The sequence below is a fragment of the Carica papaya genome, chromosome 3 (assembly GCF_054855325.1).
Source record: "Carica papaya isolate Zhongbai chromosome 3, ASM5485532v1, whole genome shotgun sequence".
In the NCBI taxonomy this organism is placed as follows: Eukaryota; Viridiplantae; Streptophyta; class Magnoliopsida; order Brassicales; family Caricaceae; genus Carica; species Carica papaya.
The window spans coordinates 15,905,195-15,927,208 of record NC_142311.1 but is presented as its reverse complement, the minus strand read 5'-3'; the positions used below and the strand labels follow the sequence as shown (position 1 = coordinate 15,927,208).

Below are 22,014 nucleotides of genomic sequence, written 5' to 3'. Positions count from 1 at the left end.
TTTTTTTTTATTTTTTATTATTATTTTGTACTAAATTATTCTGAAATTTTCAGGAAAAATAAAAAAAAAACATAAAATGGAAAAAACAATGCGAAAAAACTCCGCGAACCCATGAGAACGGCCCGTAAGCCCATGAGCCGTCACGCTTGTGTGCCCGCATGCCTGCATGTCAGCTGCACACACGGGGTTGTCACGTCGCGGACATGACAGTGTGCGAGCATGCCTGCCAGTTTGTCTATCATGTTAGCCTATTCGAGCGTGCATGCACATTATATGTAGTGGCCGACCAGTAGCCACCGATTGCCCAAGCAATCTTATGGCCCTCGTTCACGTCGAAAATCTATTTAAAGGGCCCACCCCTTCCCTTTTCACTTCACACATTTCTTCTTCTTCATATTATAGAAAGAATTTAGGGAAAATTTGTGAGAGAGACATGGAGTTTGAATTTCCTTCGTATGGTTTACAAGTCATTAAGCAATCTTTCCATCTTTTCCGTTATCACTGGGGGGTTTCTGTTTTTGCGTCTATTTCTATATCTGAATCTATTGGTGAACCACTCCCTGTGAATGGTACTAGTATTTTCTCTGACGAGAGTGGATTCGCAATTTATCTGTAGGGACCACAGTGGTAAAGCACGACCGTGGTTATTATTAGTCTTATCTAATCTGTAGAGGCCACAATGGTGAAGTATGATCGTGGTCATTAATTTATTTCTGAAACATCAAATATTGAAATGAATTTATTTGCCTATTCATATATAAGTTAGAACACCTTTGTACGAAAACCTGTAAAAGACGTAAATAAAATTTAACCACTTGATGACATGGTTGATTGACTTCCCATGCTTTAGTAGTCTTTCTTGAAATGAATATGTTTCTCACTCTTCCGTTATAACATTACCATGCTTTTAGTTGGTATAACTAGTTTCTATTACGTTGCTTCATTGCATCATTGACTCTTTTATGTTACACTGCTCTATCTTTACTTTCCGTTGTGATTTAAATATTGATGTTTCTAATTTAGTTTAAAAGAAAAATAAACATTTTCTCAATATTTCAAATGAACATGTTTTGCGACAAGTCCAAGAGGTAAGTCACTTGTTTATATGATAATGATATGCTTTAAAAATAAATAATCTTTGAAAACTTTAGTTGTGTAGTTTAGATATTATTTCCCTTATTGAGTTATTTGGAACTCACCTCAATCCATGTCTCCCTTCAGATGATGGAAGTGATGATTCACTCAGTTAGTTGCACATTGAAGCTTATTTGGATGTGTTCTCGGATCTTTAGGAGGATTTCGAGTGCATTATCTGTTCACACTCCGATGAAACACTCTTGTAATGGAAGAAGTGACTCTCCATAAACTTTTGTGTGTATATGTAATTTGCCAACTATCTTCTTGGCCTCATATGTAAAATTTGAAACTCAAATTTTTGTAAGCGATGATATTTTGCTCTGCATATATATTTGTTTATTTTTATGCACTCGTATATGTTCTGTTATTAGGCTCTTTTTTATTCCCAGCAAGTATCGAGATGCCACAATTAATAAACCTTAAGTACTAAAATTTTTTAAATTTAAGAGACCCACCTTTAAAAAATTATACCTTTATTGATTAGAGTTAAGAAGAAGAGATTTCAGTTTTAAAATAATTCCGCTAAGTGGAAAGATTTCAATGACCCCATTAGGTTAAAAATTACACTTGCAAACAAATGAAGAAATTTCCAAAATTATACAAGTGCAATTTGGAGGATCAAATTTTAAAGAAGGTGAGAGTTGTAACATCTCAAACTTTGGACACATGTTTTGAAAATATTTTTGGTAGGCATTAGGAAAAGGAAGGGTATCATAATGAATTAGAAATTTTTTGGAGGACTTAATTCAATGAATTTGTAAATTATAGGCGAGAAACTAATTAGAAATACATTTTTTAAATAAAAGATTTTGAAATTTTTGGGTGAAAAATTTAACAGTTATACAATTGGAAATTAAATATGTAAATTATTGGTATTTTGAGAATTAAAGAAAGCCAAAGAAATTTAAAAATAAATTTTAAACCCAAAGATGATTATATTAAGGGTTTAGAGACTCAAAAGAAATTGGGACGTCTGGGACCTTTTTTTAATTTTAAAAAACATGTCGGGGCCCTAAATAAAAGGATTTGTGTGCTTGGGATCATTTTGCAATTTTTTAAATGCGGGCCATGCCAGATGCTCACACATTTGCGAAACCAATTGCAATCCGCCTTGTGGCGGATACATGAGGGAACCCGCATGCGTGGCCAACTAGCCCTAGATCTAACGATCATGATTTAAGAAAGCAAGATTGGACGATTAGCATCAATTTTTTAAATGTAAAATGACAAAAATGACCCTCTTTAATCCAACGGCCCAGATTTTGTATCAAGGGTACATAAGGAACCATAATTGTCTTCCTTTAATTTTTGGAAGGGGAAGAGTTGATAGAGGGATCTGCTGCAGAAAAAGGAGAGAGAGAAAAGGTAAATGCTAGCTACGAGAGCAGAGAGAGGAAGAGAGAGAGAGCGACAGTGACTGAGAAGAAGAAGAAGAAGGAGAAGAAAAGTGGTAATCAGGAGTGAGAGGCAATCTCGTTGATTGGACAATCGAAAATGGTCAGCCACATGGAGGCAGAAAAAGTTGTCGGGGGGAAGATGGGCACTCAACTTTGCGGTAAGGAAACGATGGGATTTAACTTTTAACATGTGATTTTGTGTTTCCTTTTAGATGTTATTCATTTGTTGACCGTTCTAATAATGCCTTAGCATTTTAGATAAAAAAACCCAACTTTGGAATCCCTAAAGTTCGTTGAAAGTTGAAAGGAACTAGAACTCGAGCGGCACCAGTAAGTTATTTTTGAAGCCAACACCTTTAGTTCATTTTAAGGGTTATGTATTCTAAATTGCATGTGATTTCAGGACTTCAAAATGTCTATCATAGATTCAGAGCGGACGGGAAAATCATTAGCACGCGAGAAATCGAACGTCTTTGGTTATTGTTGAGTGATTTCTTTTACGTATAAGCGCGATTTGGTGGAAGATTTACTCGATAAATTTTGTAAATACTTCTGGTTCCCCCTAGACTCGAAGCAAATGTTAGGAATTTAGTAATGTTTTGCTAGCCCAAAATTAAGATGGTAGTTGATGTAGGTGAGTGAAGGACCCGATCGAGAATGGGGCTTGAACATTGTCCAGGAAGTGTGTCTATTGGGATAGGGTCCATGCTTGATGATTTCAAAAGATTTTGCCTTCTCCGTTTGTACATTGTTTGCATGAGTTTGGCTTGCATGTTTTACTTTTTTACATGTGAATTGAATTATGCTTGCCTTTGTATTGTCATAGTGTGAATGGATTTGCTTGACAAGAATAGGAGAAATTACATGAAAATAATTAGAGGTTTGAATAAAATTGAGCAAATGTGCGAAAGAGACAAATGAAAATACGTTAAAATAAGTTATAATAAAAATTATAAACTTGTGAAAAGACAAGGTAAAGAGGGATACAAATTTGACTAATTGAGAACTTGGATTAATTAGCATACATGGTAATTAGATCAAAAAGAAGGGTGGAATGATCGAAATAATTGATTTAAGAATTGATTTTATTATGCATGATAATTAAATTATTGTAAATGAGAATAAGCTAAAAATGAGTGATAAGAGATTATATGAAAATAACAAGTTTTAAATGGGTAATAGAATTAAATAAAAATGTTAAAACAATGGTGATATTTAGGGAGTGTTAGATAAAAGGAAATAAAAAATATTAAATTGAATGATATTAATTTGATAGAAGTAATTTTTTCAGTAAACTTAAAACAAACACAAACACATGCAATATCGAAATTTAATTGTCTAATTAAACATCTCCTTCTAATTGAATCTACAATTCTAAAAGAAATATAAAAACAAAAACTAGGGCATAAAAATGAGAAAAAGAAAGATGCCACGAACTTACGTGATAAATCTTTACCAATTCCTCAGCTCAATTAAGACTCAAGGAAGCACACAGATTTTGAAGAACTTGGAGGGAAAAATTAGCACAAAGCTAATTCAAACAAAAGTTCAAAGCTTTAATTTATTAATTCTCAAAGTTGTGTGTTTACAATGCTTGAGATAAAGCCTTTATAAAGACTTTTATTTACTACTTCTACTTAGGATAGGACTTAAGATTCCTATCCAAACTCTAGGAATTAAATTAACTGGAAAACAAATACTTAAACAATAAAATATTCTAATTCTTATAATTATCCTAAAATAATAATTAATTAATCATGTGGATAAGATTTAACATTAAAATATTAATAAATTAATAGACTCCTTCTCCCAAATCTTCAAGGGTCTTTATCTTCCTTAGACTTCTCCCTTGAATAGAGTTCCTTCTTCACTTTTAAGTATACTAATCACATGAGATTAATTTATATAAGTTGCTGCAGCTTGGAAACCTTGTATAAATAGGAAAAGTGAGAAAAATCTAAATCTAAAATATTTTAGGGGAGGCAAGCCGCACTGGCTGCCTTAGGGCTGCTCGGGTTGTGCCTAGGTCACGCGAGCTGCTCAAGTTAGACTTAGATCACATGGTTGGTATTGCATGGGCCTGGACCGCACTCGTGCGCCCCTACTGGACATGGGCCTTGCTGTGTGTGCACATGTGCACATGTGGGTTGCGCATGCTTAGTGTGCATTGGGCCTCTTCCTCAGGTGTGGGCTACCCATGGGTGCAACATGATCCAATCTGCTTTTTTTTTTTGTGCAACAACCTTAGGCCATGACCCATCTTGGCCATAAGGCCTTGAAGCCTTCTCAAATTGGGCCAAAAATAGGCCTTTCTTCTTGCTTTGTAATTGTCCAAGCCCATATGTCACCATTTGGCCCTTGAGTTTCTTTTGGGTAAACTTGCCCCATTTTTTGGAATAACCCCAATTAGGGTAGCAGTTAGCGATTAAATTACTTTTGTGATCTGGGTATTCCCATTTAAAAAATTGAAATTTACGTTCCACTTCAAGACAAGGTCTGTTCTAGAATAATCCATTGCGTTAGCGTGTGCATGTTTGTTGTGCAACGTGCTCGAGACCCCGTGCTATGGCAGACTCATGGGAAATTATTTTGTAGGAGTTCGGATTTCCATGGGGCTCATCCTTGAAGTGAGATTGCATCTTCGAAACTAATTTTGGGCTTTGTAGGACACATCATCTTCCCGTTCTTGAAAGAGATTCGTCCTCGAATCTTGACCTTCATCACAGAGGAAAATATTTGTGATAACAATAAAAAGCTGGCTATACTTACCTAGCTCGTTGAGTTCCTCATTGATGTAATTCTCAACTAGATCGACACTTACTCCTAGATCATGTAAGAAATCATTATTGAAAATAAAAGACTTAGCAACTACACACGACTAATCTTGGTGGTTGGCTTCTTTTCCTTCTTTTGTATCTTTTGTGAAAGGGTTCTTGATCTCTACGGGAGCTTGAATCTTTTGTTGAATAGGAAAGTTCTCCGTCACGTTATTATATATATGGACAATCTCTTCACTTTATGCTTCTCGTAGTAGGTCCTTCCATTCATCAAATAGATATTGGAGTTTGCACATGTCGTGCTGGAGTTTGACAAGTTCATCACAAAAACTCATTATGAAAGATTCCTACAAGGAAAGGATAATGAAAGCAAATAACTCTCCCTTACTTTTGTTCGAGTTTACCTCACAATCTTTCAAATTATAGCTTCTTCTGTCCAGTTGAGCATTTAGATTTAGATTCACTTAGATCAAGACCTGCACATTAGCCTTTATAACATAACAAAGAATCCTAAGGGAATCTAATTTCTACAAAAGCTCATGAACAAACACAGAAGAAGGAATGGTGTGCTTTTATTTCTATGCTAGGTAACTAGGAATGATCAGTCACTTAGATATGTAATGGAAGAAATACATGATGAATAATAGAAATGTAGATCATAAAGAAAACATGATAGATATAATTAGAAAGTGTATCTTAATACTACCCAATACTAACTGTGCTCTACGAATGATCAAGTTTCTTTATGTAACACCCTAATTTTATTTTTATTATTATTATTGGAATTATTATTATTTTATTTTATTTTAATTTTTCTTTTATTTATTTATTTAAGTAATAATATAATTGTTTCAATTTAGTTTAATTTAATTTAATATAAATAAAAATAATAATAATGATAAAAATGGGTAAAATTATTTTTGAGGTTTAATTGAAAATAATTTTGGAAAAAATGGGTGAAAATTCTGATTCTGGGGGTATTTTTGAAAAGAAAATCAGAAACCAAGGGTCAAAATATAATTTAAAAAAATTGTGCCATGTCAGCAGCCACGTCAACGGCCCGGTCAGCGGCTCCGGTCAACCAGGATACGCTGCGTGGCAGAGATACTGACGCAGGAAGGCCACGTGGAATGGGCCACGTGGGCGATCCGCGTGTGTGCGATCGGACGGCTGAGATCCGTTCCCGCGCGCACGGACAGCCCAGATCAAACGCGCGCAGGGAAGGCCCAGATTACACGCATGCGGACGGCCCAGATTGAATCACGCACAGACGGTCCAGATCGCATCGTGATGGACTGTCCAGATTAAATCGTGATGGATAGCTCAGATTAAAAGGGGAAGGTTATAAATAATCTCATCCACACCCAACTCCAAACCCTAGCCGCTAGAGCCCTCGCCGGAGAAGACAACCCAGCATCTGGAGGAACTAACCGCCGCCACCCGTCGCCGCACTGGAGCACTTTTCAGTCGCCAAACGAGGTAAAATTTCTCTCATTGGCTCGGATTTCGATGCTAAACCCTTCTGTGGCCAAATCGGAGCCAAACCACTGGCCAATTGACCGAAAAATACCGTTGCAGGTTTTTTCAATTTTTGCCTCCAATGAGGCCCTTTTTGATTCCCGTTCGATGTAATTTTTACACCACTGTGACCACCGTCCTTTCCTCTATAGGTTGAGCAGAGCAAAACACCAAATCGTGACTCGCGCCGGAGGAGCCGCCGCACCCGAGAGCTCCGCAGCCGGTAAGTCTCGATTTTTTGAGCTTTTTCGGCCCACCGATGGCCTTACGTCTGTTTTATCACAGGAACTAATGCAAGTTTGGTTGATTTCGGCCGAAAATGGCCAACCCGAGGCGAATTGCCCCGTCGTCGCTGGAGCACGGCGGAGCCGTGCTGGAATTCTGAAATTGGCTGAGGAGGCCCTGGGTCTGATTTGGAGTTTTTTGGGGACATGTACAGGTACTGGAAGTGTGTTTCAGTTCCCAGAGAAAAATTCAGGGAATCAAGGAACTGCCCGTAGGCACAGTGAAAAAAATCGATTTTAGACTTCTAATCAAGTAAGGATCTCTCACCCTATTTTCTATCACGGTATTAAAGTCTAATAAATGATAAAACGGTATATTATGAATTCATGGATATGTATAATTAATTAAGGTTGCTAATGGAGCCCGAATCTGATATGTTTTTCGGTCAGTTCCTGTTTGATTTATTTTACAGTCTAGATGCAGTGTAGTATCTAATTTGTTTATTATGTGGCTTCGTATGCATGATTTACTGTTTAATTTATTATGGTTTGATTATTGTGAACCTGATGTTATGTTTGCCTAGTTTGGTGTTCGTTACTGGTTTACGTATTCATGTTTGATTGGGTAATTGAGACTAAGAACAAATAGGAATGAGATTGAGTTGATAAATGGATAGGTTAACAGCCTCACTAGACATCTTAGGAGATGGTGGACGGACCGGGTCCATAGGGGACCATACCGGGAACGTTATCTCTCATACCGGACAATGTATGGAGACTCTAAATATTTTGGTGCTCATACCGGACGGGGTATGTGAACAGCACGCTTCACCCTTATACCGGACGGGGTATTGAGGTTTATTGATTTGGCGTCCATACCGAACGGGGTATGGGGACGGCCTTAGACTTAAGTTGTTAAAATGAATTGTTCACATGTAGCTGGAACCCCTATGGATCCCCATGGATACTGGTAGGCTGGTGAAAGAGGAAATTTGTTGCTTGATGATTGAAATATTAAAAGTATGACATGTGTTATGTTACAGAGTGCGTATGATTTCATGATATTATAATGTTATTATTTTCATAAGTTGTTTTCATGAATCTCACCGAGGTAAGTGGACAGTAATGAATTTTATTATTGATAAATGAATTTGTTATAAATTATGCTCCATTGGTCGTTTTTGTTTTCTACTAACATTTACTTATGTGACAGTGAGATAGTGTGACATCTTTTGTAGCAGCCCCGGAAATTTAAAATGGAAATTATATTATAAATATCAAATGCGGAAGCGAAGTCAAAATTTGAATAACATCCCTTACACTAAAACAAAAAACGTGCTCACAAAATATAAAAGATTAAACTACTTAAAGGAGAAACTTGAAAGTAAAAAAAAACTACGAATGTGACTAGGGAGTCTTTAGGCGTCCCCTTCGTCGTCCTCCTGCGGAACCGGCTCGGGAACGATGTCCTCTTGATCTGAAATGATTAAATAAGGAATGAGCTACACTAGCCCAGTAAAGACATCACGATATCTCACCGTCACGGAGGTAAAGGTGGGTAGAAAACACAAAAAGACCAATGGAGCATAATTTACAACAAATCCTTTTATTAATAATAAAACCTTTACCATTCACTTACCTCGGTAAAATTCATAAAACAATATACAAAAGCAATAACATCATCATCATCATGAAAATATATATATGAACTGTATAATATAATACCTATCAAACTTTTCGTAATTCAATCGTTACACAACATATTTTCCTGATTCACCAGCCCACTAGTATCCATGGGGATCCATAGGGGTCCCGCTACCCGTTAATTCTTAACACTTGAAATCCATTCCAGGGCCGTCCCCATACCCCGTCCGGTATGGGCGCCAAACCATAGACCTCATTACCCCGTCCGGTATGAGGGTGAAACGGGCCGTCCTCATACCCCGTCCGGTATGGGCGCCAAAATATAGACCTCATTACCCCGTCCGGTATGAGGGTGAAACGGGCCGTCCTCATACCCCGTTCGGTATGGGCGCCAAAACACATAAGATCTCCATACTCCGTCCGGTATGGGAGACCACAATCCCGGTAGGGTTCCCTACGGACCCGGTCCGTCCACCATCTCTCAGGATATCTAGTCAGGCTGACCACATTATACCATTACCCATTTACATAATTTTTCATTCTCTTTTTCCTCAGTCAGCATCATTAATCCACATACAAGCAAGCAAACAGTAATTTATGCTAAACAGACAACATACAGTATCAATGTCCCGATCATTTAATCCATAATCAATAAAACAGTAAAATATGCACACGAAACTATAAAATGAAAACATCGAACCTCATGCTGCATTTAAAACTGTAAAACAGGCCAAATAACAGTTAACCGACAAATACACTAGACTTGTGCTCCATTAGCGACCTTAAGCAATTTCACACATTCGTTGATTCATGAAATACCGTTTTATCATTTATTGAACTTTAAAACCGTGATAGGAAATAAGGTGAGGGGTCCTTACACGTTTCGGGGTCCGAACACGGCTTCACAGTGCGCCTACAAGCTGTCCCTAATTTTCCCTGAATTTTTCTCGGGGAACTGAAACGCACTACTGGTACCTGCACGTGCTCCGGCGACGGCACCGCCGCTGGCGGCGGCGATTCACCTCGGGTTAGCTATTTTCGGCCGTTTCTGGCCGAATTCGGCCACACTCGCATCGGTCCCTGCGAGAAAACAATCCTAGGGCCCTCGGGGGGCCAAAAAATCACGGAAAAACGGAGCTTACCGGCGGCGGCGCTCTCGGGTGCGGCGACTCTCTGACGAGGTTCGTGTTTTGGTGATTCGGCTCCGGTCAACGTGTAGAGAAAAGAATGGTGATCACGGTGATATAAAAATTGCATCAAACGGAGGCCGGGAAGGGCCTCATCGGAGGCAAAAACCGAGAAGGGGTGCGGCGGCGCCGCTGGGCTTCGGCCGTGTATTTCGGCCGTTTGGCCAGGATTTTGGCTCCGATTTGGCCACTGGAGGAATCAGCGTGGAAAAACGAGTCGGGGTACGAAATTTACCTCGATCGGCGGTCGAAAATTTCCCCGGTGCGGCAGCGGGTGGCGGCGTCCGGCTTCTGGTTCGTCTTCTCCGGCGAGCGGCAGGCGGCTAGGGTTTGTGGTCTGGTGTGGGGGTTCTATTTATAACCCTTTGCCTTTTGATCTCAACCGTCCATTTTGTTTTAATTTGGGCCGTCCGTGCGATTGCATCTGGGCCGTCCGATCGCACGCTTGATCTGGGCCGTCCGATCGCACCTACGCGGATCGCCAACGTGGCCCGTTCCGAAACGACGTGGTCTTGCCACGTGGCAGGTCCCGGTTGGACGAGACTGCTGACGTGGCTGCCGACGTGGCTTTTTTTTTTTTTGGCCCCTTTCCGGACGCTACAACTCTCCCCCCCTTAAAGAAATTTGGTCCCCAAATTTGCCTCATTACTCTTGATCAAACAGATGGGGATATTGGGCCCTAAATTCTGATTCCAGTTCCCAGGTGGCCTCCCTGGGCGTGTGGTTCTGCCACACGACTTTTACAAATGATATTTCCCGGTTGCGGAGTATTCTACTCTCTCGGTCCGTGATACCGACCGGTACTTCTTCATAAGACAAGTCCTCTCGGAGTGGAAGCGGTTCATGAGCCAAGACATGAGAAGGGTCCGGATTGTACTTACGTAGCATAGATACATGAAACACATTATGAACCCGGGAGAGCTCAGGAGGCAGTGCGAGTCTGTAGGCCGTGGTATCAATCTTGTCTAAGATTTCAAAGGGTCCAATATATCTGGGGTTTAATTTTCCCCTCCTGCCGAACCTACTAATCCCCTTGAAGGGGGTGACTTTAAGAAACACCCGGTCGCCTTTCTCAAAGGCCAGGTCTCTCCTCCGGGTATCAGCATAACTCTTCTGCCTACTCTGAGCTGTCTAGATGTTCTTCTTGATCTTAACTATCTTGGACGTGGTTTCTTCTACCAAATCCAGGCCAAACAATCTTCTATCGCCCACTTCTTCCCAACAGATCGGTGACCTGCACGGACGCCCGTATAGCGCCTCGTATGGGGCCATGCCGATGCTTGCTTGGTAACTGTTGTTGTAAGCAAACTCTATCAGGGGTAGGTGGTCGTCCCAATGGCCCCCGGAGTCAAGGACACAAGCTCGGAGCATATCCTCCAGCGTATGAATTGTCCTCTCTGATTGTCCATCGGTTTTGGGGTGGAAAGCAGTACTAAGAGACAGCTTTGTTCCCATAGCTTGCTGGAAACTATTCCAAAACCGAGAAGTGAATCTGGGATCCCTGTCGGATACCACTGTTACCGGAACTCCATGCAGTCTGACTACCTCCCGGATATACATTCTTGCCAATTTGTCCAAAGGATCAGTCATTCTGATGGCCAGGAAGTGGGAAGACTTAGTGAGTCGGTCAACAATTACCCATATAGCATCATGTCCCGATCGTGCCTTGGGTAGTCCCGATACGAAGTCCATGGTGATATGTTCCCACTTCTACTCTGAAATCGGTAAAGGCTGAAGTAACCCGCCCTGGCGTTGATGTTCTGCTTTGACCTGCTGACATACCAAGCACTTAGATACAAAGTCGGCTATATCTCTCTTCATCCCATTCCACCAGAACCGAGGTCGCATAGTTTGGTACATTTTCGTACTTCCTGGATGCATGGCGAACCTTGAACTATGGGACTCTGTCATGATGTCTCTTCTTAACTCACTGTCGTCTGGGACACACACTCTGCCCTTGAAACGAATCAATCCGTCGGCAGAGATATGAAATTCTGAGCTCACTCCCTGTTCTGCATTCTTCTTGCGGGTTACTAGGGCGGGGTCGACTGACTGGGCTTCCTTTATTCTTTGGATTAACTCGGGTTGGACTGCTAGGTGGCCCAAACATGTGACTCTCTTCAGGTCTCGCAGGCGAACCTGCTGTGTAGCCCCAATGGACCTACATTCTGAAACCATCAGATGGGCTAGGGTGCCTGCACTTTTCCTGCTGAGGGCATCGGCCACCACGTTGCCCTTACCTGGATGGTATAGGATGTCACAATCATAGTCCTTGAGGAGTTCCATCCACCTTCTCTGACGCATGTTGAGATCCTTCTGAGTGAAGATATGCTTCAAACTTTTATGATCGGTGTAGATCTGAAAGGTCTCTCCATACAAATAATGGCGCCAGGTTTTCAAGGCGTGTATGATTGCGGCAAGCTCCAAGTCATGGGTAGGATAGTTCTTCTCATGATTCTTTATCTGTCTAGACCCATATGCTATAACATTTCCATGCTGCATTAGGACACAACCCAGGCCCAGATAGGAGGCATCACTATAAACTGTGTACCCTCCTGATCCACTCGGTAGAGCCAGCACTGGTGCAGTAGTCAGTCGCTTTTTCAACTCTGAAAAGCTCCTCTCGCAGTTCTCATTCCATTCAAACCTTGCATTCTTCTTTGTGAGTCGGGTCAGAGGAGCTGCTAGACTAGAGAACCCTTCGACAAACCGGCGGTAATAACCTGCCATCCCTAGGAAACTGCGAATTTCCTTAACTGTTGTCAGTCTTTCCCAACCAAGTACCGCTTTAACCTTTTCGGGGTTCACCGACACCCCTTCCTTCGATATAACATACCCTAGGAAGGCGGTTTGTTCGAGCCAAAATCCACACTTGCTCAACTTCGCATACAACTTCTTTTCCCTGAGTACCTGCAGGACTTGGGCAAGATGATGAGCATGTTCTTCCCTACTTTTTGAGTAGACTAAGATATCATCGATGAACACGATGACAAATTGATCCAAGAATTCTCTGAAGATTCTGTTCATTAGATCCATAAAGATGGCCGGGGCGTTGGTTAGCCCAAACGGCATAACCAGGAACTCATAGTGTCCGTACCTGGTTCGGAATGCCGTCTTGGGGATGTCTTCGGCTCTCACTTTTACCTGATGGTAACCTGATCGTAGATCTATTTTGGAAAAGACCTGTGCACCCTGCAACTGATCGAAAATGTCATCAATCCGGGGAAGAGGGTACTTGTTCTTAATTGTTACCTTGTTTATCCTTCTATAATCAATGCACAGTCTCAACGTTCCATCCCCTTTCATTGCAAAAGTAACCCCGGCACCCCATGGGGAAATGCTGTGTCTAATGAAGCCACTGTTTTGTAGCTCAGTGATTTGTTTCCTTAGCTCTTCCATCTCGATGCGGCTCATTTGGTAAGGAGCTACCGAGATGGGCTGGGTTCCTGGCTGTAAGTCTATGGTGAACTCGACCTCTCTGTCCCCTGGTAGACCGGGCAGTTCATCCGAAAATACGTTTGTAAAGTCTCGGACTACTGGAATCTCTTGGATACAAACTTCTTTCTTGGGTTTACCTACTTAGAGAAAATACAATATTAAGGCATTGGGAATTAAGAAGAAAAGAATTTTCCATTAGGGGAAATCAGTACCGAATAATTTTATTAACTTGTAAATGGCTCCTCGTTGGGAGGATTAAATACAATCTTTTTGTTAAAGCAGTTTATGGTGGCGTGATACGCCGCTAGCCAATCCATTCCTAGGATTACATCAAAATCCCCTGTGTCTAACCCTATCAGGTCTATCTTCAATTTCCTATCTGCTATCTCCACGGCACATGCCCTGTAGACAACCTCTCCTAGCAATGTCCCCCCCCCCCCCCCAGCGGTAGATACAAGCAATAATGAATTAAGTCTATCAGGTGATACACAAATTTTGGAAGCAAGAACATGTGAAATAAAAGAATGTGATGCACCAGTATCAAACAAAACTTGAGCAATGTGGCCAGAGATAGTATACATACCGTGTACCACGTCCGGGTCTGCGTCGGCATCCTTCTGGGTAAGGTTGTAAACTCTGCCCTGGATTGGAGGCCTCCCTTGATTTTGGTTCCTAGGGCACTCCCTCGCATAGTGCTGGGCACTGCCACATATGCGACAGGTGTTGTTGAGGCGGTAGCAGGGTCGGTCCCCATGATCCCTACCGCAGTACTGGCAGATCTTCCCACGTGCTGCCCCCATAGCCTGAGGAGGGGCCTGGACGGCAAGTCTGGGCCTCTTACTGGGTTGGACAGTTATGGTAGGCGCTGGCCTGCGGAGCGGGGCTGAGGGTCGGGAACTTCCCGCTAGCTGAGGGCGGGTGTCGAAGCTCCTTTCTATGATCTGCGCCTTTGCCAAAACTGCCGAATATGTCTCGAGCTCCATCACCAATAAGTGTTGTCTGATCACCGAGCGGAGACCCCACTGGAATTTCCTGGCCTTTCGGCCCTCATCCAAAAATGTCTCCGGGGCATGTCGGCCCAGCTCCAGGAACTTGCGGGCATACTCCGACACTGTCATGTTTCCCTGGACTAGTTGAGCAAATTCCATTTCCTTTAAATGTTGGATGTGTTTAGGGAGATACTCCGCATGGAAGGCCGCTAGGAACTGCTCCCAAGTAACTAGTACAGGCAGGGTGGCCCGCTTGAGCTCCCACCAGCGTACTGCTTCCCCTACCAGCATGTAGGAGGCAATGGCAGCCCTCTGCTCAGGAACTACTCCCAAGGTCTCAAAAGCTCTCTCAGTCTCTGCCAGCCAGTATTGGGCCTCTTCGAAAGAGGATCCCCCTGAAAAAGTAGAAGGGTTCAGTCTCCTGTACCTCTCTATGAAGCCGGGGTCGATCAAGGAGGGAGCGGGGTCCCGAGGTAGAGGAACTGGGGCCGGCTGAGGGTGAACTGGGGGACCCTGTGGTGGCGCCTGCTGATGTGGTGGGGGCACTGGAATGTGCTGGGGCGGCACCTGTTGGTACTGTGGCTGTGGTACCGGATCGTACCGCGGCTGTGGTGCCGGGTGGTACCGTGGAGGAACAGGCTCCTGCCGGGGTGGCTCGGGATCAGCCTGCTGTAGCGGGGGCTCAACCTGCGCCAGCGGAGGAGGTCCCGGTAACTCCCTTCTCTCCTCTTGCCTTCGCTGGGCAGCTGCGAGAGCCTCCACCATCTCGAATAGTCTATCTAAATCCTCCCGAAGTGAATTATCTGGGGCCACTCGGTTTAGTGGGGGCCTTCCTCTCCTCATTCCCGTGTACCTGCATTCACAAGGAATGATTGAGTAACGATATATTGGTGAGTATTTCTCTAAGGCACTATTGTGTAAGGGATGGGTCCGAGGAAACCTGGCTCTGATACCAACTGTAGCAGCCCCAGAAATTTAAAATGAAAATTATATTATAAATATCAAATGCGGAAGCGAAGTCAAAATTTGAATAACATCCCTTACACTAAAACCAAAAACGTGCTCACAAAATATAAAAGATTAAACTACCTAAAGGAGAAACGTGAAAGTAAAAAAAAACTACGAATGTGACTAGGGAGTCTTTAGGCATCCCCTTCGTCGTCCTCCTGCGGAACCGGCTCGGGAACGATATCCTCTTGATCTGAAATAATTAAATAAGGAATGAGCTACACTAGCCCAGTAAAGACATCACGATATCTCACCGTCACGGAGGTAAAGGTGGGTAGAAAACACAAAAAGACCAATGGAGCATAATTTACAACAAATCCTTTTATTAATAATAAAACCTTTACCATTCACTTACCTCGGTGAAATTCATAAAACAATATACGAAAGCAATAACATCATCATCATCATGAAAACATATATATGAACTGTATAACATAATACCTATCAAACTTTTCGTAATTCAATCGTTACACAACATATTTTCCTGATTCACCAGCCCACTAGTATCCATGGGGATCCATAGGGGTCCCGCTACCCGTTAATCCTTAACACTTGAAATCCATTCCAGGGCCGTCCCCATACCCCGTCCGGTATGGGCGTCAAACCATAGATCTCATTACCCCGTCCGGTATGAGGGTGAAACGGGCCGTCCCCATACCCCATCTGGTATGGGTGCCAAAACATAGACCTCATTACCCCGTCTGGTATGAGGGTGAAACGGGCCGTCCCCATACCCCGTCCGGTATGGGCGCCAAAACACATAAGATCTCCATACCCCGTCCGGTATGGGAGACCACAATCCCGGTAGGGTTCCCTACGGACCCGGTCCGTCCACCATCTCTCAGGATATCTAGTCAGGCTGACCACATTATACAATTACCCAATTACATAATTTTTCACTCTCTTTTTCCTCAGTCAGCATCATTAATCCACATACAAGCAAGCAAACAGTAATTTATGCTAAACAGACAACATACAGCATCAATGTCCCGGTCATTTAATTCATAATCAATAAAACAGTAAAATATGCACACGAAACTATAAAATGAAAACATCGAACCTCATGCTGCATTTAACACTGTAAAACAGGCCAAATAACAGTTAACCGACAAATACACTAGACTTGGGCTCCATTAGCAACCTTAAGCAATTTCACACATTCGTTGATTCATGAAATACCGTTTTATCATTTATTGAACTTTAAAACCGTGATAGGAAATAAGGTGAGGGGTCCTTACACGTTTCGGGGTCCTTACACGTTTCGGGGTCCGAACACGGCTTCACAGTGCACCTAAAAGCTGTCTCTAATTTTCCCTGAATTTTTCTCGGGGAACTGAAACGCACTACTGGTACCTGCACGTGTTCCAAAAAATCCCAAATTAGGCCCAGGGCCCCCTTTCGGCCAATATCGAAACTCCGGCACGGCGGCACCGCCGTTGGCGGCGGCGATTCGCCTCGGGTTGGCTGTTTTCGGCCGTTTCTGGCTGAATTTGGCCACACTCGCATCGGTCCCTGTGAGAAAACAACCCTAGGGCCCTCGGGGGGCCAAAAAATCACGAAAAAACTGAGCTTACCGGCGGCGGCGCTCTCGGGTGCGGCGGCTCTCTGGCGAGGTTCGTGTTTTGGTGATTCGACTCCGGTCAACCTGTAGAGAAAAGAATGGTGATCACGGTGATATAAAAATTGCATCAAATGAAGGCCGGGAAGGGCCTCATCGGAGGCAAAAACCGAGAAGGGGTGCGACGGCGCCGCTGGGCTTCGGTCGTGTATTCCGGCCGTTTGGCCGGGATTTTGGCTCCGATTTGGCCACTGGAGGAATCAGCGTGGAAAAACGAGTCGGGGGTATGAAATTTACCTCGATCAGCGGTCGAAAATTTCCTCAATGCGGCGGCGGGTGGCGGCGTCCGGCTTCTGGTTCGTCTTCTCCGGGGAGCGGCAGGCGGTTAGGGTTTGTGGTCTGGTGTGGGGGTTCTATTTATAACCCTTTGCCTTTTGATCTCAGCCGTCCATTTTGTTTTAATCTGGGCCGTCTGTTTTTGATTGAATCTGGACCGTCCGTGTGATTGCATCTGGGCCGTCCGATCGCACGCTTGATCTGGGCCGTCCGATCGCACGCTTGATATGGGCCGTCCGATCGCACCTACACGGATCGCCAACTTGGCCCGTTCTGGAACGACGTGGTCTTGCCACGTGGCAGGTCCCGGGTTGACGGGACTGCTGACTGGGCCTGCTGACTTGGCTGCCGATGTGGCTTTTTTTTTTTTTTTTGGCTCCTTTATGGGCGCTACATCTTTACTGGGCTAGTGTAACTCATTCCTTACTTAACCATTTCAGATTATGAGGACTTGGTTCCCGAGCCCGTTCCGCAGGAAGACGGCGAGTAAATGCCTAAAGATGTTATAGTTTTCCTTATAGTATTCATTTCTAGTATTTATTTTAGTTAACTTATTCTTTCATATGTTTAATACGTTTTGATTACTGTGTAAGGGATGTTAATCATAATATTTCATTTCGCTTCCGTACTTAGAATTTTATATATACGTTTCCTTTTAATTTTCGAAGCCGTTACAATTGGTATCAGAGTCGCGTTCCTCAGACTCGTCCCTTATACAATAATATTTAGACAAATACCAACTAATTAATCGTTACTCAACCATTCCTTGTGAAAAGCAGGTCGTTGGTGGGAGCTCAAGAAGACCACCCTGCCTACACCAGTCACTTGAGAGCAGTTCTTAGTAGTCTTTTATGCGGAGTACCTCTCCGAGCACATCCGACATCTAAAAGAGATGGAGTTTGTTCAGCTAGTCCAGGAAAACATGACGGTATCGGAATATGCTCGTAAGTTCCTAGAGATGGGGCGATACTCCCCTGAGACATTGATAGATGAGGGCAGGAAGGCTAGGAGGTTCCAGTGGGGCCTCCACCCAGAGATCAAGCAGCACTTATTGGTACTAGAGCTCAAAACATATTCAACCGTTTTAGCAAAGGCGCAGATCGTGGAGAAGAGTTTCAACACCCTTTCTCAGTTAGCAGGAAGTCACAGACCCTCAACTCCACCCCGCAGACCAGCACCTACTGCACCTATCCAACAAAATAAAAGGCCCAGACCGGCGATCCAAGCTCCCCCTCAGTCTCCAGGGGCAGCATGTGGCAAGATATGTCAGCACTGCGGCAGGGATCACAGGGACCGACCATACTATCACCTCAACAACATCTGTCGCATATGTGGTAGTGCCCAGCACTATGCGAGAGAGTGCCTGAGGAACTAGAACCAAGGAAGACCTCCTATTCAGGGCAGGGTTTACAACCTCACACAGCAGGATGCCGATGCCGATCCGGACGTGGTATAGGGTATGTACACTATCTGTAACCATATTGCTCATGTTTTATTTGACATTGGTGCATTGCATTCATTTGTTTCACGTGTTTTTGCATCTAAACTTAATGTATCACCTGATAAACTTGATTCAATGTTATTTGTGTCTACTACTGGGGGTGAAATGCTATTAAGGAAAGTTGTCTATAGGGCTTGTGCAGTGGAGATAGTAAAAAAAACAATGAGTGTAGACCTAATAGGGTTAGACACGGGGGATTTTGATATAATTTTAGGGATGGATTGGCTAGCGGCGTATCACGCCATCATAGATTGCTTTAACAAGAAGGTTGTATTTAATCATCCTAATGAGAAGCCATTTACAAATTAATAAAATCATTTGGTACTTATTCCTTGATGGTAAATTTTCTTAATTTTCAAGTACTGTAACCTTGTTATTTTCTCTAACTAGGCAAGCCCAAGAATGAAATTTGTATTCAAGAGATTCCAGTAGTCCGAGACTTTCCAGATGTATTTTTGAACGAACTACCCGGACTGCCAGTGGACAGGGAAGTTGAGTTCACTATAGACCTACAACCAGGCACCCAGTCCATTTCGATTGCTCCTTACCGCATGAGCCACGTTGAGATGGAAGAGCTGAGGAAACAGATCACTGAATTGCAAGACAGTGATTTTATTAGACACAATGTGTCTCCTTGGGGTGCCAGAGTCACTTTCGCCAAGAAGGGAGATGGAACGTTGAGACTGTGTATTGATTACAGAGGATTGAACAAGGTCACAATCAAGAATAAATATCCCCTTCCCAGAATTGATGACCTCTTCGATCAGCTGCAAGGCGCGCAGGTCTTCTCCAAAATAGACCTACGATCAGGTTACCATCATGTGAAAATAAGAACAGAAAACATCCCCAAAACGGCCTTTCAAACCCGGTACGGACACTATGAGTTTCTAGTCATGTTATTTGGGCTAACCAACGCCCCGGCCATCTTTATGGATCTGATAAACAAGGTCTTCAGAGAATTCTTGAATCAATTTGTTATCGTGTTCATCGATGACATCTTGGTCTACTCAAAAAGCAGAGAAGAGCATGCTCACCATCTAGCCCAAATTTTGTAGGTTCTTGAAAAAAAGAAGTTATATGCAAAGTTGAGTAAGTGTGGAGTCTGGCTTGAGCAGACCGCCTTCCTAAGACACATCATATCGAAGGAAGGAGTATCAGTGAATCCCGAAAAAGTTGAAGCGGTACTTGGCTGGGAGAAGTTGACATCAGTTAAGGAAATCCGTACCTTCCTAGGAATGACAGGTTATTACCGCAGGTTCGTCGAATGATTCTCTAGTCTAGTGGCTCCCCTAACCCGACTCATAAAGAAGAATGCCAAGTTTGAGTGGAATGAGGACTGTGAGAAAAATTTTTCAGAATTAAAGGAGTGGCTGACCACTGCACCCGTACTGGCTTTACCGAGTGGATCGGGAGGATATACAGTTTATAGTGATGCCTCCTATCTGGGCCTAGGTTGTATCCTATGGCAGCGTGCTGCAATGACACCGGCACGACCACTGTAGCAGGCAGATCTTACCCCTTGTGTGCGTGTGTGGCACTGTTCCGCATGCACAGGGGCTTGCGGGCGCGTGGGCAAGCAATCTCGCATCTTCGCGCGCATACTCACGGGCATTCCTTCCGAGACTTGCCCCCGAGACATGTTCTCCCTTTTTTTTCTTCGTTTGTTTTTAAATTTTAAATATCCTTTTTAATAATAATAATTAAAATCATCATACAAAATTTGTAAACTGTAAAGTTTAAATTTAAATTTAAAAGATGAATAATTCAAGTTAAACAGGTCCAAAGGTGTCACATAGCATATATAAATCTTGTAGATAATGTCCTCGTAAAGCTATTTACCACCTACTTTTTTGTAGTTCCTTACTTATATGCTTTATCTACTTGTGTGTATTTTTTTCTTTTGTTACTTGGCAGCTCGGTGTGCTATTTTGATTAACTAAGCTTGTTGGTTAAGGACTTATTCTTCCTTAGTACTAATTGATAATTTATTGACTTATTTGTTTAATCATGGATGTTATTTGGATTTGGTATTAGCTTATACTCTGGTTTATTGAGAATTAAAGAAAATATACTTTTCATATACATATTTATATTTCATGATTAATTAAAATATACATTCAGTGGGAAATCCAATTATCATCCATTATTGAAATAGAAGTTAAAAGGAAAAGAAGGTGTCTATACTCCTTATGTCTCCCATTTATTGTTTATTTAAGTTGGTAGGTGAGATAGCTTAATTTATAACTACCGAATAAGATACATACTTAGCAATAAAATTAGTAATAAGATATTGTTGTAATTATAAGTCTAAGATACGTTAACCTTAGCAATGATATTTAAATTAGTAGTAAACAACACATTATAATTATAATTATACATATATTAAAAGTTGGTGAACAAAATGCAGATCCAGAATAGGTCAGTGTCTAGATTACATGATTTGTGTTTAAAATAATGTTGCGAGTGTCAAGTGAACAACGGAAGTGTAGTCTTAATATTTATTTGACATATAAATAATGCTTTCATTATAATATTTTAAATTCTTGTTGACTTAGATTATCAACTTGTTATTCAATCTTAAGTAAAATAATTATATTTGTAATTTTTATGTCAATCAAGTAAAATATGCTATTTTTATTAAAAAATTAAAAATTATACTTTGAAATCATTTTATACGTTTAAAAACTAAATTGAAACTAGACAAAAATTTGAACTGAATAAAAACGTATAGCTCACATTTCAGCTATTAAATTAATAAATTGTTCTAAATTTTATTAGTTTATATTTATATATTTAGTAAAAATGTAGTTGATCTAACTCTCATTTTTGTTAGAATAACAACATCAAAAAAGCGAAAAAAGAGAAATACTGTAATTAGAGAATATATATTAGTGAGACTATCTTTGTTTCTTATGACTTGATCAATACAAACATTTTTTAGAAAATATTATGATTTCACTAAAGTAAAAATTATATCTAATAATTTTTTAAAATGCTGTTATAAGTATTTAGATGCTGTGTAATTTATAAACTCTCCTAATATGTTTACTTGAAGTTGTTTTATATTATGTAGGGTGCATGTAATTAATTATGTGGAAATTGTATGAAATTCAATGGGCGACCATGTCAAGCTTATTAACAATGATGTTATTACAATTTATTAGAAACAGCCAACAAGTTCTCCCATATTATTAGAATAGTTTACTATCAGGAGATTACTTGAGTAGTTGTATATTGGGTTAATTTATAGTTTTTGTGTCTCACCTACCACGTATTTATATATATATATATATGTATACA

The 22,014-nt window shown here is 41.8% G+C and overlaps 1 protein-coding gene and 1 long non-coding RNA gene across 2 annotated transcripts; one reads left to right on the top strand and one right to left on the bottom strand.

Moving 5' to 3' along the window:
* Positions 1 to 2,448: 2,448 nt before the first annotated feature.
* Positions 2,449 to 3,355, top strand: LOC110808794 (uncharacterized). The gene is made up of 3 exons (XR_002538691.2): positions 2,449 to 2,692; positions 2,793 to 2,864; positions 2,938 to 3,355. It is a non-coding gene; the product is annotated as an uncharacterized LOC110808794 (long non-coding RNA).
* A 5,799-nt stretch (positions 3,356 to 9,154) lies between these two features.
* LOC148266751 (uncharacterized) lies at positions 9,155 to 20,353 on the bottom strand. The gene is made up of 2 exons (XM_088216048.1): positions 20,321 to 20,353; positions 9,155 to 11,015 (listed from the first exon to the last, which is right to left on the bottom strand). The coding sequence occupies exons 1-2, from the start codon at positions 20,351 to 20,353 to the stop codon at positions 10,530 to 10,532; spliced, it is 519 nt and encodes a 172-aa protein (XP_088072174.1). The 3' UTR covers positions 9,155 to 10,529.
* Between the last annotated feature and the right edge of the window lie 1,661 nt (positions 20,354 to 22,014).

Coding starts and splice junctions, on each gene's coding strand:
- LOC148266751 (XM_088216048.1), bottom strand. CDS start 20,353: ATGTCTCGGGGGCAAGTCTCGGAAGGAATGCCC. Junction 11,016..20,320: donor AAGTCTCGGAAGGAATGCCC/GTGAGTATGCGC, acceptor AAGAACATCTAG/ACAGCTCAGAGTAGGCAGAA.